The sequence below is a fragment of the Diabrotica virgifera genome, chromosome 5 (assembly GCF_917563875.1).
Source record: "Diabrotica virgifera virgifera chromosome 5, PGI_DIABVI_V3a".
Classification (NCBI taxonomy): domain Eukaryota; kingdom Metazoa; phylum Arthropoda; class Insecta; order Coleoptera; family Chrysomelidae; genus Diabrotica; species Diabrotica virgifera.
In genome coordinates this window covers 238,328,091-238,347,452 of record NC_065447.1, presented here as the reverse complement: position 1 = coordinate 238,347,452, position 19,362 = coordinate 238,328,091, and the positions used below count along the sequence as shown (strand labels likewise).

Sequence of the window (19,362 nt, the reverse complement as noted above, 5' to 3'; positions counted from 1 at the left end):
TTCCAAGAGAACAATATTTGTGTGACGAATACCTTTTTTTAAACTACCGAAATGTTGTTTATACACCTGGAAGTCACCAGCAGATAATGAAGATAAGAAAAATATTTCCAGATATAAATAGCACGGAAATTTCGGTCGCAATTTTCTATATAATCCGGTCCTGATGCCACACATTGCGGTATTCTTTGTTAAACATCTGTATAATACGAGATAAGCTTCCACAAAAACTCGTCTCATTACGTAATTCTTCCTTGTTCCATTCTGTTTAGATTTCGTATCGACTTTTCAAAGTCGCGGCTGAAGATTACCTGTGTCCCCTTTTCCTGTGTGCGCCAGGCTAATAATGGACTGTCTATTTTCAGAGGACGTTCATTAAAGTTTTCTAATTTTCTTTTTCTCGGCCTTTAATTGGTTGTCAGTTACATTTGTTCTTTAAAAATAATGCATTCGGGATGTAAGTAGCGACAAATTCAAACTTGCCATGTCGATGACCTAGTCTACGTTTTTATTTTTCTTATTTTCTTCGGTAACTGCTTCCTTCATTTTATTACGGATTTATTACTTGCTACTGCAGTTAAATTTTTGTAATGTTTATAACTGATCTACATCACAATTTATATTTTATGATTGAATAATAATTTTTTTCAATAAATATTTCGCTTACCTTATTATTGCCGTTTTGATTTTTATTATTTATATTTTCATACTAACTTTCTTTCCTTCCCCGACCTGGTGGTATATTCCTATCTCGTCATCTATTTCCATTTTGTGTTACACACACACACACACACCACAAAATTATCTAATAGTTCAATAGGCCCAGCTAATGTTAAAATCTGGTAGTAATAATTCACACTGCCTAATTGCTTTCGATGAACACTTAATTAATGTTAACACCGACAACTAAGCTATAACGAAAAAGTGAAGAAAAACCCTTAAAATTTATATTTTCTTCAGAGATCTTCTAAATATCCGCTTTTTAATTTGACGTTTATTTAACACTCGAACTTATTGTTTGTATAATAAATTTTATCAAAATTGGTAAATAAATATTGCATTAACGTCAAATATATCATATGTGTATCATATGTTTAACATCAAATTGTGTTCGCCAAAAATTTCAGACGACTACGCTAGGTGTCGCGCCAGTCATGCACGGAGCGAATAGGCTAGGAGTGACAGTGATAGAAAGATTATAGTCATATTAATCTAACATAAATTGAATAATATAGGGTCAAATTATACAGGGTGTCCCGAAAAGATTGGTCATAAATTATACCACAGATTCTGGGTTCAAAAATAGGTTGATTGAACCTCACTTACCTATATACAATAGTGCACACAAAAAAAGTTACAGTCCTTTGAAGTTACAAAATGAAAATCGATTTTTTTTCATATATCGAAAACTCTCAGAGATTTTTTATTGAAAATTGACATGTGGCATTTTTACGGCAGCAACATCTTAAAAAAAAAATTAAGTAAAATTTGTGCACCCCATACAAATTTTATGGGGGTTTTGTTCCCTTAAACCCCCCCAAACTTTTGTGTACGTTCCAATTAAATTATTATTGTGGCACCATTAGTTAAACACATTAATTTTAAAACTTTTTTGCCCCTTAGTACTTTTTCGATAAGCCAGTGTTTATCGAGATATTTTGAATATTTGTCGAATTCACCACATATTTGTATTTGGTTAAGTACGGTTAAAGAGACCTGTTAATAATCTGAAAATTTATTTATAATTTACATTTTTAGGTATATTTTGAAAAAGAAGCTACATATCGATAAAAGGTGACTTATGAACAAAAGACTGAGACAAAAGTTTTAAAAACACTGTGTTTAACTAATGGTACCACAATAATAGTTTAATTGGAACGTACACAAACATTAGGGGGGTTTAAAGGAACAAAACCCGCATAAAATTTTTACGTAAATATATTGAAAAAGAAGCCGCATCTCAATAAAAACTGGCTTATCGAAAAAATACTAAGAGGCGAAAAAGTTTTAAAAACGTTGTGTTTAACTAATGGTACCACAATAATGAATTAATTGGAACGTACACAAAAGTTTGGGGGGGTTTAAGGGAACAAAATCCCCATAAATTTTTTATGGGGTGGACAAATTTCACTATAATTTTGTTTTAAGATGTTCCTGACATAAGAATTATACATGTACAATTTCAATAAAAAATCTCTAATAGTTTTCGATATATTGAAAAAAATCGATTTTCATTTTGTAACTTCAAAGGGCTGTAACTTTTTTTGTGAGCACATCTGTACTAAGGTAAGTTAGTTTCAATCGAACTATTTTTGACCCCAGAATGTGTGGTATAATTTTTGACCATTCTTTTCGGGACACCCTGTATAACCAAAGTTTACAAAAATAATCAGACCAGAAATACACTCCACAGCACAAAATTCCGCCACTAAAATTACGTGTATTGAGATCATTTGTTATTATTCTGGTAATAAACAATTTTTGCTTAGATGGCATTATATGGGGGTAAATAGAAACGTTGTATTTTCTTCTAACTTTAAAAAATTCTGTGAAAAAATTGAAGAGCTGCCTTTGTTTCATAGTGTTTTAGTATTATTATCCCTGAGCCATCACAAAGATTTTGTTATTTGACTTTTCCGAATATCTCTTTTCTTGTAAGAGCTGCACAACTTTTTGTAAATAAAACACTGATTGACTCATAAACAAAAATATCTTAAATAGAGGTTGGATTGATAAAATTAGAATGGCCCGCAAGCAGCCCAGATCTCAATCCTATCGAGCATTTAAGGGATGAATTGAAAATAGCTATTCGCCGTCGTCCCAGGCCTCCAGAAAAATGTGGTACAGTTAAGACTGAAACGTATTCGAGAGTCGCGGACGTGAATCGTCGCAAACAAGATGGTGGAGGACTTGAGATTATCATTGAAGTCCTTGTCTCGTCCGCGAATTCCTAATGCGGTTATGAAGATTAAAAACAACGTAAAAAATCAAGAATCTGAGCTAGTCTAGTCCGCGACAAGTCGAGTCGCGTTGGCGCTGGTAGAGGAATATCGGGCTATTTCCAAGGCAAAGATAGCATATCACATATATCTTTGATTCGATGCCAAACAGATTGCCAGCAGTTATTGCTGCGAGAGGTGGACATGCCCGCTATTAAATTGTCTTGTTTTGTTGTTAATATTGTTTTGTTACCGTTTGTTACGTTCTTAGACGTCATCAGCATTCAAAGGGTAAACGAAATGAAAAGTCCCAGATCCGTATATCTGGAAAACCTCTACCTAGTATGATATAATTGATCCAAATAATGGCATAACCCAGACATCCAAAGTGAAAGTTATCCTCCAACACCAAATTGTTCTATATGGTCCACATAATGTTCAGAAAAAGTCACACTATTTTGAGCGTCGGGTTTGAGGGGGAGAGGGGGAAGAAATCGGTAGATTCGTAGTTTTTTAGGTTTTTCGTCAATATTTCTAAAACTATGCGGTTTAGCATGAACAACCTTCTATACAAAAATGTTCTACATTAAATTTGAAATAAAAAAGGCCCTATACATAATCCTTCTAAAATCAACGGTTCCAAAGTTACGGAGGTAGTATAGTATAATTGGTCCAAAAGTTTTTTTTTACGTTTTTCGTCAATATTTCTAAAACTATGCTTTAGCGTAAACAATGGTCTATACAAAAATTATCTAGGTACATAAAATTTAAAACAAAAAGGTCCTATACATAATTGTTATAAAATCAACGGTTCCATATAAATAGTTATGGAGGGTGAAAAGTGGAGGTTTTCGATACTTTTTATATTATCTGGGCAATTGATGATGATTTTGGGTGGTGAGGTTGACGTTTCTTCAAGGACGTATCACTAACATATCATCGGCCACTGAAATAGCAAATTTTATTTACAAAACACAATCCTGTTAAAGAAAATTTCTATAAATTGCTCAAAGAATATAAAAAGTATCGAAAACCTCCACTTTTTACCCTCCGTAACTCTGGAACCGTTGATTTTATAACAATTATGTATGAGACCTCTTTTGTTTTAAATTTCACGTAGAACATTTTTGTATAGAACATTGTTTTTGCTAAAGCATAGTTTTAGAAATACATATTGACGAAAAACGTAAAAAAACTACTAATTTACCGACTTTTCCCCCATCTCCCCCCCAAACGGGACGCTCAAAATGGTGTAACTTTTTACTGAACAATATGTGGACCATATAGAACAATTTGGTGTTAAAGAAAAACTTTTACTTTGGATGTCTGGGTTAGGCCTTTTTTGGACCAATTAGGTATACTATACTAAGTACCTCCGTAACTTTTGAACCGTTCATTTTAGAAGCATTATGCATAGGACCTTTTTTATTTCAAATTTAATGTAGAACATTTTTGTATAGAAGTTATTCATGCTAAACCGCATAGTTTTAGAAATATTGACGAAAAACGTAAAAAACTACGAATTTACCGATTTCTCCCCCCATGGTGTGACTTTTTTCTGAACATTATGTGGAGCATATAGAACAATTTGGTGTTGGAGGATAACTTTCACTTTGGATGTCTGGGTTTGGGTCTAGTTAATACCATACTAACCGTGGAACCGTGAAAAAATTGGTAATGATTTTATAAATCTAATTTTCTTTGGGCTTAACAATTATGCATACGTCAAGGCACTATATTTGTGAATGTACCTTACGTTTTTGCATTAACCCGTGTTGAGCTGCCCCCCCCCCCCCCACTTGCAAAAATTAAAAAACAAATAGCCCTGATTTATGAGCTATTTATGAGCTCTCATATTCCGCAAATTAAAAATTTTGAGCTCGTTCCACTGAGCAGGAATTTAATATTTTAGTGGGGGGGCTGAGTCAGTCCCCCCCACTACCTAAAAATAGGAATATTGAATCGATTTTTGCGGCAGAATTACGAGCTATTTATGAGCTCTTGAAATGATATAGTTTCGATTTTTGAGCTCATCCCCTTCACCCCCAAACAACCCTTTAATTGATTTAACTTAAGAGAAAAATGCTGAGAAAACTTAAAATATATCGTATTGCGGATATAATTCCTATAGCTTATATACTCTATGAATAAACTATTAAATCACGTGCATTTCAATTATTGAGCTACAACCCCTTCGCAAGAAAACTACCCCATCTTCCTTAAGAGAGAGTTGTACTTAAAATGCATTAAATTAATTATTTGGCGACTACATAATATCATTTAATAATTTACGAACTCCCAAATTACGCGCATTTAGATCAGTAAATTGCAATTTATTTTGTCACTGAAGGTAAAAGTCAACGATTACCTTCAATTTCGGTGAACCTTCATCGATTTTCACGAAAATTGGTCAGTTGTTAGAGGATACCTCAAGAAACAAAGGTGACATGGTGCCACCTTGCGCCTTTACCCTGAGGGTGGATACCGCCCCTTCTCGGGGGTGAAAATTATTTTATAAAAAATAACTGCACAAATCAATAAAAGGACAAATTATAAGCAACATTTGTTATATAAAGTTATTAAAATAAGTCAATACTTTTTAAGTTATTAAAGATCAAAGATTTTAATTCTTCGTGAAAAATGCATGTTTTGAAGCGGTTTTTCGGAAATCACTGAAAAACTGGAAGTTTTTACAAAAAAGTTAATAATAGTTTAATTCGTATAGCCTACATATATTCTAAAAATAAACTCTTAAATCACGCGCATTTCGACTATTGAGCTGCAACCCTATTAAAAATAACCCCACAAATCGAGAGACCGACAAATTCTAAGCAAAATTTTGTTATATAAAGTTATTAAAATAAATCAATACTTTTTGAGTTATTAAAGATCAAATCTTTTAATTTTTGTGATTTGCATGCTTTAAAGCGATTTTTCATAAATAACTCAAAAACTGTAAGTTTTACAAAAAAGTTTTTATCACTAAAATTGAAGCTAATAAAAAATATAACAAATTGCTTATTTAAAAATAATGGTAATTTAAAATAACTTATAGGTAATTAAATGTATATTTTTTCTGCGACTATTCAAATCTAATGATTCAAGCTTAAATAACGGGAAAGAGATGCATTTTATGTAACACTTAGCGCTTGTTCACAATGGACGTAACCATAAGATGAACGTAAACCGTTATAATTTCGTAAACCGTAATTTGTACATAATTTTATGCAGCGTTCACAATAGACTTAAATTTTACGTAAAGACAGCCCTGTCTTTACGTAAAATTTAAGTCTATTGTGAACGCTGCATAAAATTATGTACAAATTACGGTTTACGAAATGATAACGGTTTACGTTCATCTTATGGTTACGTCCATTGTGAACAAGCGCTTACTAAAAATACTTGTCAAAGTTCTTAGAAATACCTATCAAATGAGCTCCAGAAAAAGTTGATAGCATCAAAATTTATAATAATTTGTCCAAAAAAAAATGATTTTTTTTAAACTGTTAATTTTTATGATATCAGGCACATCCAACTATTTGAAAGGTAATTTCAAGAGCTATAAAACTGTATTACATTTAATCTTTCAAATACTTTATTTTTTTAGGATAATAGTAAAGAGCTCCTGTTACATTGTTCTCGTAGTAAAATTTAGGCTTAAAGGTTTCTATCTTCGTTATTTTGATTCATACAGAAATCAAAAGACAAGTAAAATCTTTGCTAATAAAAAAAACTCAAATTTCGTTATCTATCATTTTTTACGTGTATCGAGTATTGTTGGAGTTATTATCTAAAGCAAATAATTTACGAAAATTTGAAAAATTTTGATTTTTTTAAATCATATTTAAAATAATAACTCCAACAATACTTTACTTTACTTTAAGTACAACTCTCTCTTAAGCCGGGAATATGGGATGGTTTTCTTGCGGAGGGGTTGTAGCTCAATAGTCGGAATGCGCGTGATTTAAGAGTTTATTCTTAGAATATAAGCTATACGATTAAACTACTATTAACTTTTTTGTAAAACTTACAGCTTTTCAGTGATTTACGAAAAACCGCTTCAAAACATGCATTTTTTCACGAATAATTAAAAAATTGTATCTTTAATAACTTAAAAAATATTGACTTATTTTAATAACTTTATATAACAAATGTTGCTTATAATTTGTCCTTTTAATGATTTGTGCAGTTATTTTTTATAAAATAATTTTCACCCCCGAGAAGGGGCGGTATCCAACCTCAGGGTAAAGGCGCAAGGTGGCACCATGTCACCTTTAAATAAATAGCTCATAAATCAGGGCTATTTGTTTTTTAATTTTTGCAAGTGGGGGGGGGGCAGCTCAACACGGGTTTTGCATTACATAATTTAATTCATTATATTTTAAGTGGCTAAGTTACAAATTGTTGTTAATTCAACACTCGTCTCGTTGAGAATAAATAAATACATTAGTCAATATAGAGTTACAAGTATTTAACATCTGTTACATAAATCTTTTAATTCCGTTACTTTAAATTTTTAGTTTACTTTCTATTGTCGATATATTCATAAAATGTAGCATCTGTTAGAATGTGACATACTTCGTGTAAGGAAACTAATAACTATTAATAAAAACAATCATTATATCTCGAGTAGTTTCTTAATTTGATAAATGTCATAAAATATCATTATTAACACGAATCGATTACTGAATAAGCTGTTATTTCTATCCGTCATGTACTATTTGGTATGGAAAGGGTATCGACCAGACATTCTAAAATAAACAAAAGCTTGTAAGAAATGCATTTCCTGAAGAGATATTGTTGTTTTTGCTACGCGAAATCATTGTTTATCATTAATGGTTAAATTACACCAACACCGATGTCTAAAAAGTTTATAAATATTTTTGTAGCATAAATATAACTTTGCGCAAGACAACGACCTGACAACAGAATACACCATCATGCGAAATTTGAAAGGGAAAACACTGAAAAGTAGTAAACAAAACAAAGATAAGAAGGATACATAATTAAAGTGTAAACACATGAAATAATACAAAAATGGAATGAACACGTCGAAGAAATATACTCAAAACACGAGACAACAGCAGATCAAGGGCATATCCAGGACCGATTTTCGGGAGGGGTCATAAACTTTTTTTTGTCGGGGATACCCGGGAGTCTGGTGGATATTTTTTAAAAATCAGGGTTAAAATAGTGAGTTTTAAGGCACTTATTTTCACATACTTTTGAGTGCCTTAAAAATATTTGCGTCACAAACGTCAAGCACCTTTGTTACTTAATCTGGCAATAGAAGAATGTTTGTCTGTGTATCACCAATGTCCATGATAGGCGAAAACTGTTCAACTGCTTTCTTCAAAGGTTTTAATAGTTCCACTTCTTTTTCTCCTTAGGAATCAGGTAGGAGTGTGGAAATAATGCCCCGTAGCCACAAACAACTCAGTGAGGTGACATGTAGTCTTGACGTTAAATCGGTACAACATTGTCTAGAAGAGGTATGTAAATTGTAGGTCTGTAATATTTTTCTGGGCCACATGAATAATTGGCTCTCTTAGTCTGTCTACCCACAAATCTAGGTAACTTCACTTCACGTCCAATTCGGCTGCCAATTCTTTATTTCGGTAAAGATCTTACTAAATAACACTTTCTTCGCAGTTAGATTTTCTGTCTTTCAAAGTCAATATGGTATTGGAAACAGCCTTGGTCTCCAGGTTAGCATAAGAGATTTTGTTTGTAGAAGTCGGCTTAGTGGTAATATTAATTTACAGTGAGATCATTGACTCTAGAAACTCAGATGTGCATAAAGATTAAGCAACGTTAATGCAAGTGTACCAGTCTTGGATCCTTCCATGTTCATGTTGAGATAGATGTTAGTGCTTCAGTTATATGTAAAATGCCAGATCTGAACTGGATTACGCTTTCATGTCGCTCAACCCATCTTGTACGCATAAACTTGTTAAATTTTGTCAGAGTTTAAGTTTTAAAACTTCAGTTCTCTTGGATGGCATGTTAAAAAATTACTGACTTCATTGTTCCCACCGTGTTTCTGATGGACGATACATTAATAGGAGTTGGAAGGAAATTGTTTAAAATATGATTCAGGCAAGGACATCTAACCAGAGGCGGCTCGTGATAGTATAAGATGGTGAGGCACACTACACCTGAGGAATTTTATTATTATGGTTAGCTTCTCTTTAATGGCCAGAAGGTCGATTTTGTGACGTCATAACGCTAGGACGAATCTAGGACCAATAATCCCGGACAAAAGATCCTCACAAATTATCCCTGAACAAGAAATCCCCAGATAAATAATCCCCGGACAAAAAATCCCCACAAAAATCCCCGGACAAAAGATCCCCACAAAAAATCCCGGACAAATAATCTACAAAAAAATTTTATTCAAAATATCCCCACAAAGAATTCCGGACAAAAATCCTCAAGAAATATTTTCTGTCGATTAGTTCTCTAAAACTTTTCCAGTGAATGAGATCGACTCAAATGCTTTCAGCCTCAGTGCATAGAGTTAGTTTGAATTCCAATTCCATATTGACAACTTCAAATTTTACATAAGAAAAGAGTGTGCGTTTTTTTAAAAATCGTGGAAGATATGGGGAATGAGCTAAGGCTGTGGGAATCATGTTGCAACATTATTCGCTTAAATCTTTTGCTCGCTCTGATTTGAATAAGTATGTTCAAAACAATTTTACAAAAAAAACACGACTACAACATACAACATTTTTGAAACACTTAAAAACTACTTTTTTATGTAAATGTAACAAATAAATAAAGAAAAATAATTTACTATGTAGTTATATATTTTACAAAAAAAAACAAACACAAAATACAACACTTTTGAAACACTTAAAAACTACTTGTGTATGTAAACGTCCGATATGGAAGTGGAAACGTTAATAAAATAATTTTTAAGTTAAATTGTATAAACTTATTTCTCATTTAGAATAATAAATTACAAGAATGTCACAAAGAAATAGCTTCAGAACAATATATTAGGTGATGATGAACAATGATTTAAAATGAACACTGTTTTAAATACATATCCATAAACTTCTAAAATATAATAATCCATTCGTATATACCGCGTGTACATAGAAAGCTATGATCTGCAATCGACTTGTGCTTGTACTAGTCGGTTCAGTTCGGCTATTCCCATTCCGTTCCGCGGAACTTGAGCCTGAGGCCGTTCGGCTATTTTTATTCCGTTCCGCGGAGCCTGAGGCCAGCCTCAAGGATGGATGAATTTTGTTCCTAGAATCGGTGGCACATTTTTCAAATTTTGACGGTTTTACTGTTGGCGTTGTCCCATACTGTTGCAGATGGTGTGAGGCTAGCTTCAACTGTAATGATTTGAGAAAGTTGGAATGGCACGTGGAAGACCGATATATAAGAAGATAAAGAGTCAGGGCCGTACCGATTTTAATTTTTTTCATAAAAATAAAGGTATTTAGTATATTTCAAAAAGCTAAATTATATTTAAAAAACTTATTATAAAACAACGAAATAACGTAAATAGTCCATTGATATACTGGTGAGGCACTGCCTCACCTGCCTCATCGGACGAGCCGCCACTGCATCTAACCATTGGCGGATCTAGACATTTGCCTTGGGAGGGAAAATTTGTCTTAGAGGGGAAATTCCAATGAAACATCAACCAAAAAGACATAAAAAAGATAAACCCAAACTACATAAAAGACACAAACAATAACTTATATGTATTAATTCCCCTTAATTTTACTAACTAGCGTATTTATTGAATCGCATTGATCTGTCTGTGGTTTGAGTTGCATGTCAGCTAATATATTTTTATGTGCAACAATTTTTTTTCTATAATTAAAGACATTGTTAGGGGGGGGATATATCCCATTTTTCTCTCCCCCTAAATACGCCACTGCTTCTATTCTAACTGCATTTATTGCGACCTTTTTTATTTCTGTTATTGCACCGATAGTTTCAGAGCTCATTACTCTACAACTGTCAGAAAAGATTTCTATCTATTTCTTCGGATCCAAGTGCAGTTCTTTCAACAAGTTTAATGCTTTTTTTCCCAATTCTTCTCCTATCAGGCCTTGTTCTTTCCCTCTTTCTTGATTTTCACTAATTATTTTTATATTCTCGTAAGCGTCAATGAACTTGACAAAGTCTTCACGAATGTTGTTATTGTGTATCTATTATCTCAAATTTAGGGAAAGCTGTTCCACGTGGGATGTGTCAGTCCTTTCGTCAAATATGACAGAGTGATAATTTGCACTTTGAACCTGATTCATTGTGAACGTGGCAAACAGAATATGCCTTTGCAACTAGAAACATTTGAACTGCAAATAGTAAATATTTAAATTTATATATTTTTTTAAATTCTCGGAGGGGGCCATGGTCCCCTCTCTGGATCCGCCCTTGCAGCAGATATATGAATAGAGGAAAAAATGAAATACAGGAGTTACACGTTAGCACAGATGAAATTACGAAAGAAGAAATACAAATCACACCGAAACAACTACAATATGACAAAGCCGCTGGAAGTGACAAACCAATAGATTTGATAAAGGCCGGCGCAAACAAATCAGCAGAAATATTACGCAAACTCTTAGGTCTCGTACATATATAAGGGCGGTTTGCCAACGTTGACGTCGCGATTTACCTGAAAAAAAGTTAACTTTAATAATTTTTAACTTTTTTAATTTCACCGGTTCAAGTTAACATAGAAACAAAAAATGTAACTGCTCAACATCGTACATAATATAGACCGAGCAGTATCGTCGCCCCCGCTAGCGAAATTATTCCGATTCGATTTTTTTGCACAAACTTGCTCAAAAAGAGGTCCTTACAACATATCCACAGGGTGCCTGCCGGTGCCGTGGTCGAAAAATTGTTTAAACAATTTTTTTTAAACAAATTCACAAAAATAATTTTTTCATTTCGAACAAAATTTTTTTAGATAAATTGGCTTATTCTGAGCAAAAAAGATCTCCTGTTATTTTTTTCTAAAATTGACTGTTGTCGAGTTATATTCGATTAAAAATTTGAAAAATGCGAAAATGGCCATTCTCAAGGCTTAATAACTCGAGTAAACATTATTATTATGAAATTCAAAAAGTGACCAAATAAAGTTTCAAACCCTTTCTTCAAGGTCCTCAAGAGATCTTTGTGATTATTTGATTACAAAGCTGTTATTTTTAATTATTAACAATTAGCGCTATAGTCCAGGATGTATCCGTTGCCCCCGTTAGTGAAATTATTCCGATTCCATTTTCTTGCAGAAACTTACTCAAAACGAGGTCCTTATAACATATCCACAGGGTGCCGGGCGGTGCCGTGGTTGAAAAATTGTTTAAACAATTTTTTTTAAACAAATTTACAAAAATATTTTTTTTATTGCGAACGATTTTTTTTTTTTTTTTTAGATAAGTTGGGTTATTCTGAGCAAAAAAGGTCTCTTGTGATTTTTCTCTAAAATTGATTGTTGTCGAGTTATATGGCCATTTTCGCATTTTTCAAATTATAAATCGCGTATAATTCTACAACAATCGATTTTAGAAAAAAATCACAAGAGACATTTTTTGCTCAGAATGTCCCAAATTATGGTATGGCACGGCACCGCCCGGCACCCTGTGGATATGTTATAAGGACCTCTTTTTTAGTAAGTTTGTGCAAAAAAATCGAATCGGAATAATTTCACTAGCGGGGGCGACGATACTGCCCCGTCTAATATGCAACCGCCAGTTTACCAGCGTTTAAACTGGTAAATCGCGGCGTCGACGTTGGCAAACCGCTCTTATAATATGTCAAGTCAAGTCAAGTCAAGTCAAGTCATTTATTCATGTTAATATATAAAGTACTTACATACGTCAAAAAATAGTGTACAACTTTGGTTCACAGATATAAAATACAAATATAAAAACACAAGGCATAATATGAAATAATACATACATCAATTAAGACAAACACTTTCTGGGTTCCTAAGAATAAACAAAGTACAACTCAACAATTCACAACCCAGTTCCAAACATTAAAGTTAAAATATTAAAATTCATCACTGCTGTAAAATGCCTGACTTGTGAGAAAATTCTTTAGTTGTTTTCTAAATTGTAAAATTGGCAATTCAGTAATTTCAGTAGGCAACTTGTTGTAGAATGTTACACCATACGAGTTTGGTCCGTCTTTACTTCTTTGGAGCCTGGTGTAGGGCAATATTAAGGCATGTTTATTTCTGGTTTCATATCGGTGTACATCCTCATGTCTTTGATGACAATCTATATTTTGTTTCACATGAACAAGACTCTCTACAATAAATAGCGAAGGCAGAGTTAGTATGTGCAATGCAACAAATGCTTGCCGACATTCTTTCTGATAGGACAGGCCAGCAATTATCCTTACTATTCTTCTCTGAATACGAAAGGCCAGCCCTTAAAGGCCAACAAGGAGCTACCAAAGGAATGGAACAAGGGTGTAATCATTCTTCTTCTTATGGTGCCGTGTATCTTTCAAACTCTTGAAAGCATGTTCTAAGACCATATTAAAAAGTTAGGTGACATTGTGTCTCCTTGTCTAACCCCCTGTTCTATTTTTATGCGATTACTGTTAGTATGTAATTTGACAGTAGTTGTTGCCTGTAAGTATATTTTAAAGCATTATTTGGCAATAATTCAGCAACAAATTAACAAAAATAGCGTTACCAACTGTCATTTTAAAGGATTTTCTATGCTTTTTCCGTAAAATTGTGTCACTTTTCCATATGGTTTGCCAGTCTTCACCTTTAGTATTTAAAATAAAATACCGATTTTCATTGTTTATATATTGTTTGTAATTAAAAAATGACGTTTATAGCCCTGGATCCCGCGTACCAAATAAAAGATTATTAATAGCAAGCTAAAAATTTGTTCATAACGGTGTCAAGTCGGACAAACTTTGATATATGGGAACACTGTAACAGGGGAATCTTTAATTGTATATCATGATAAACGTGTCATCAGGACAAGTTTATGATTGTAAAAATAGCAGGCTGTTTTTAAGTTTATTCAATAGCCAACGTTATACAGGGTGTCCCGAAAAGATTGGTCATAAATTATACCACAGATTCTGTGGTCAAAAATAAGTTGATTGAATCTCACTTACCTATATACAATAGTGCACACAAAAAAAAGTTACAGCCCTTTGAAGTTACAAAATGAAAATCGATTTTTTTTCATATATCGAAAACTCTTAGAGATTTTTTATTGAAAATGGACATGTGGCATTCTTATGGCAGCAACATCTTATAAAAAAATTAAAGTGAAATTTGTGCACCCCATAAAAATTTTATGGGGGTTTTGTTCCTTTAAACCCCCGCCCCCAAACTTTTGTGTACGTTCCAATTAAATTATTATTGTGACACCATTAGTTAAACACAATGTTTTTAAAACTTTTTGCCTCTTAGTACTTTTTCAATAAGCCAGTGTTTATAGACATATTTTGAATACTTGTCGAATCCACCACATATTTGTATATGGTTAAGTACGATTAATTATAGAGATCTGTTAATAATCTGAAAATTTATTTATAATTTGCATTTTTAGGTATATTTTGAAAAAGAAGCCACATCTCGATAAAAGGTGACTTGTCAAAAAAAGACTAAGAGGCAAAAAAGTTTTAAAAACACTGTGTTTAACTAATGGTACCACAATAATAGTTTAATTGGAACGTACACAAAAGTTTGGGGGGTTTAAGGGAACAAAACCCCCATAAAAATTTTATAGGGTGGACAAACTTCACTATAATTTTGTTTTAAGATGTTCCTGCCACAAGAATAATACATGTCCATTTTAAATAAAAAAAGTCCATTTTAAATAGTTTTCGATATATTGAAAAAAACTGATTTTCATTTTGTAACTTTTGAAGGGCTGTAACTTTTTTTATGAGCACATTTGTACTAAGGTAAGTTAGGTTCAATCGAACTATTTTTGACCCCAGAATGTGTGGTATAATTTATGACCAATCTTTTCGGGACACCCTGTATAATATAGTCGATTCGCTAATCTGAGACAACTGTCTACACTACAATTACAATAAAGATGCACTAGAAATAAACAACCACGCAATCATGATTTGCGAGTGCTCCTCGAACATTCAACGTATTTTTGGTTTGTTTATTTCTAAATAGTGCATTTTTATTGTGATGGTAGTGTAGACAGTTGTGTCTCAGATTAGCGAATCGACTATATATGAAAAATGTTTGTTCGACAAAAATGTAGGGCATTTTAACCAGTCCGACACGAAGAACATGTCAAATGACAGGAATTATGTTGGTGATAAATAGCAGTCTAATTTTTGCATGAGATTTTAACGAGAGGGTAAAAAAAGCAATTGGAAGTTCTGTCCGACAAAATTCATGGGAAGTTTTCGTAGTCCGACGTTCGAAACCTGTAAGATATAGACAGTTTCGAATGTCGGACTACGAAAACCTCCCATGAATTTTGTCGGACAGAACTTTCAATTGATTTTTTACCCTTTTATTAAACTGATTAAAAAATCAGACTGCTATTTATCACCAACATAATTCCTGTCATTTGACATGTTCTACGTGTCGGACTGGTTAAAATGCCCAACATATTTGTCGGACAAACATTTTTTCATATATTATATAACGTTGGCTATTGAATAAACTTAAAAGCAACCTGGTATTTTTCACAATCATAAACTTTTCCGGATGACACGTTTATCATGTTCCACAATTATAGATTCTCCTGTTCCAGTGTTCCCATACATCAAAGTTTGTCCGACTCGACACCGTTAGCTACGAACAAATTTTCAGCTTGCTATTAATAAATCTTTTATTTGGTACGCGGGATCCTGGCCTATTTATCTTTAGTAGTAGTCGAGGCATTGAAGCACAAAAATAGGCCTTACTGTCAATTTTTGGCGCAGTAAGACGGATTTTAATGCAGTTTGGTGCGTTGTATTCGTAAGAAAGTCAGGAAACTTTGTGAACTAATGTAATGAATAAGAAATCTCAAATTGCATTTGTGCATAAGAAAAATGCATTTCAAAAATGCATTTCGGTAAATAGTAGGAAAAATTGACTCAATTTTCTTACTCGGGGGGTTTTTGGGGTCGCTGAAAACGAATATGAGGTCGGCGAGAGTGTGCAAACTACCTGGTGCCTGCAGCGGGTGTAATAAACGTCTTCCTCTGGAGTATTGTGGTAATTTATCATATAATTGGCTTAAACTCATTACTCGGGGTTTTTTGGGGTCGCTGAAAATGAATATGAGGTCGGCGAGAGTGTGCAAAGTAGCTGGTGCCTGCAGCGGGTGTAATAAACGTCTTCCTCTGGAGTATTATGGTAATTTATCATATAATTGGCTTAAACTCATTACGCGGTGGTTCTTGGGGTCGCTGAAAAAGAATATGAGGTCGGCGAGAGTGTGCAAACTACCTGGTGCCTGCAGCGGGTGTAATAAACGTCTTCCTCTGGAGTATTGTGGTAATTTATCATATAATTGGCTTAAACTCATTACTCGGGGGTTTTTGGGGTCGCTGAAAATGAATACGAGGTCGGCGAGAGTGTGCAAACTACCTGGTGCCTGCAGCAGGTGTAATAAACGTCTTCCTCTGGACTATTATGGTAATTTGTTAAATAATTGACCCAAACTTGTTACTCGGGGGGTCTTTGGGGTCGCTGAAAATAAATATCGCAACGACTAAATTCTAATTTCATATCATTTAAAGCAGTTTGAATTAAGGCGCAAGTGAATGATGTGGTTTTGCCTTGAGAGAAAATTACTAGATACAGAATGTACTTAATGGCTATTGCCAAAAATAAAAAGATTGTCATTGAAAAAATTCTTTTTTGGATTGTCAGCATTTAAAAAGGGTATATTTACAAACACAAATTTGGCTGCATGGAGAGGACAGTAACATGAACCCAACCGATTTTGGATGGGAATTACAAAATAATGTACTAATTCCAGTTAGAATGACTCAGCCACCTGGTCCTCCATACATTTTAAATTTAATATTTTGTAGTTGTAAGTCAGACTTCGGCAACATATGCGGGTGCAGGAAGTATGGGTTAGTTTGTAATTTAGCCTGCAAAAATTATGCAGGCTCTGATTGCACAAATATTGCATTGGACTCGAGAGAGGAAGGCAATAATGAAGAAGATGATGATAATGATGAAGAAAATGAATTTTAAAGATAAATTACGATAAATTTTGTATAATGAACTTCTTTAACCATAAATATAATATAATAATAAAAATGTATGTTTATTTATAATAAAAATACCACCCTTTTCGATCACTATAGTTACATCGAAGAAAATAGATTACCCCAAAAACCCCCGAGTAACGAGTTTAAACTAATTATATGATAAATTACCATTATACTCCAGAGGAAGACGTTTATTACACCCGCTGCAGGCACCAGGTACTTTGCACACTCTCGCCGACCTCAAATTCATTTTCAGCGACCCCAAAAAACCCCGAGTAATGAGTTTAAGCCAATTATATGATAAATTACCACAATACTCCAGAGGAAGACGTTTATTACACCCGCTGCAGGCACCAGGTAGTTTGCACACTCTCGCCGATCTCATATTCGTTTTCAGCGACCCCAAAACCCCCCCGAGTAATGAGTTTAAGCCAATTATATGATAAATTACCATAATACTCCAGAGGAAGACGTTTATTACACCCGCTGCAGGCACCAGGTACTTTGCACACTCTCGCCGACCTCATATTCATTTTCAGCGACCCCAAAAAACCCCGGGTAATGAGTTTAAGCCAATTATATGATAAATTACCACAATACTCCAGAGGAAGACGTTTATTACACCCGCTGCAGGCACCAGGTAGTTTGCACACTCTCGCCGACCTCATATTCGTTTTCAGCGACCCCAAAAACCCCCGAGTAAGAAAATTGAGTCAATTTTTCCCACTATTTGCCGAAATGCATTTTTGAAATGCATTTTTCTTATGCACAAATGCAATTTGAAATTTCTTAATCATTACATTCGTTCACAAAATTTCCTGACATTCTCACGAATCCAACGCACCAATCCGCATTAAAATCCGTCTTACTGCAAAAAAATCGACACTTCAATCCTTCAATGCCTCGACTATAGGTATATTTTGTTTATTACATCTATTACACCAAATCTATGAAAAGCAGTTGTTAGATACCTATATCAAAGGGTTTCTTTTGAAAATCGTAACTTCCCTGGCATATTAGTAAACTTTTAAATATGGACATGGACCAAAATATCCTGCTTATAACACCTAAACATCTTTTACCTACATAAAATGATAATTCAATAAATTAGAAACTTATTACATATTTACTACATACTCGTATCTATATCTCGAAAAACATGTCATTGACCAACCTTCCTCTAAAGGACTCTTTCCAAAAGGTGATAGGTATACAAATATCGGTGTGAGTCACAACAACCATGCTACATCTCGAAAACAATCAGCCAAAATCGTGGTATGAGCGACTGCCTTCCACCAACACATTTAAAACCCACGCACTGATATATTCTACTTACAATCAGATCAACAATAGCGCAAGAAACGAAGAAGCCGACCTTCCGCACACGCACTCACGTATATCATCGACGTCGTCTTCAAAGGTGTTCGCTACTACACCGCGGCCACCGCGCTCTCGTGTCTCGATTTACTAGAGTGCATCAAGAATGAAGTTGTGAGAGCTTGCAAGAACACGGCATTGGCTGCGACTACGCGAAGAAAACGATATCACCTTGCGGAAATACCGTAAGGATTGTTTGCACTGAACACTGAACATTACCAGATTAGCCGGTAGCTGGATTATATGGGGAAGCTAACGTTTGCCTCCAGTGGCAGTCTAACATAAGAAACATCTCTTCGTTTTTTAATAAAAAATATATAAAGTTTTTCCCGGAATATAATATCCTAATTTTATAATCTCCTCTATTATAGTGGAGTCACTGAAGGTTTTCACCTCCGATTTCGTTGAACCTCCATCGATTTTCATTAAAACTGGTGAGTAGTTAGAGGATACTTCAAGCAACAAAGGTGACATGATGCAAACTTGCGCTTTTACTTTGGGGGTGGAAGTCACCCCTTCTCGGGGGTAAAAATTATTTTATCAAAAATAATGCCATATCTCGATATAAGGACAAATTCTAAACCAAATTTGTTATATAAAGTTATTAATATAAATCAATGCTTTTTGAGTTATTGAAGATCAAAGATTTTAGTTCTTCCTAAAAAAATGCATGCTTTAAAGCTTTTTTCAAATATAACTCAAAAACTATAAGCTTTTACAAAAAAAGAATGTGTGTGTGTGTGTACTTTGTACTCACGTAAGAAGTTATTCTTCTAAATATGATTTCAATGAAATAAATATACTTTAAACAGTTTATTTATATTTTATTTAAATATTAAATTAATTTTTA

General features: G+C 33.8%; 1 protein-coding gene across 3 annotated transcripts in view; it reads right to left on the bottom strand.

The window, feature by feature from the left end:
• LOC114329587 (WD repeat-containing protein 47) overlaps positions 1–19,362 on the bottom strand; it is a 313,869-nt gene that overhangs the window by 287,829 nt on the left and 6,678 nt on the right. The window contains exon 1 of one of the 3 annotated variants that reach the window (XM_028278744.2): positions 18,310–18,591. The exons of 1 other annotated variant lie outside the window; for it this stretch is intronic. In XM_028278744.2, coding sequence (XP_028134545.2) covers positions 18,310–18,377 — 68 coding nt within the window. In that variant the 5' untranslated portion in view covers positions 18,378–18,591. Of the gene's footprint in view, positions 1–18,272; positions 18,592–19,362 lie in introns of those variants that run through there. One more of the 3 variants, XM_028278745.2, reaches the window with a different exon arrangement.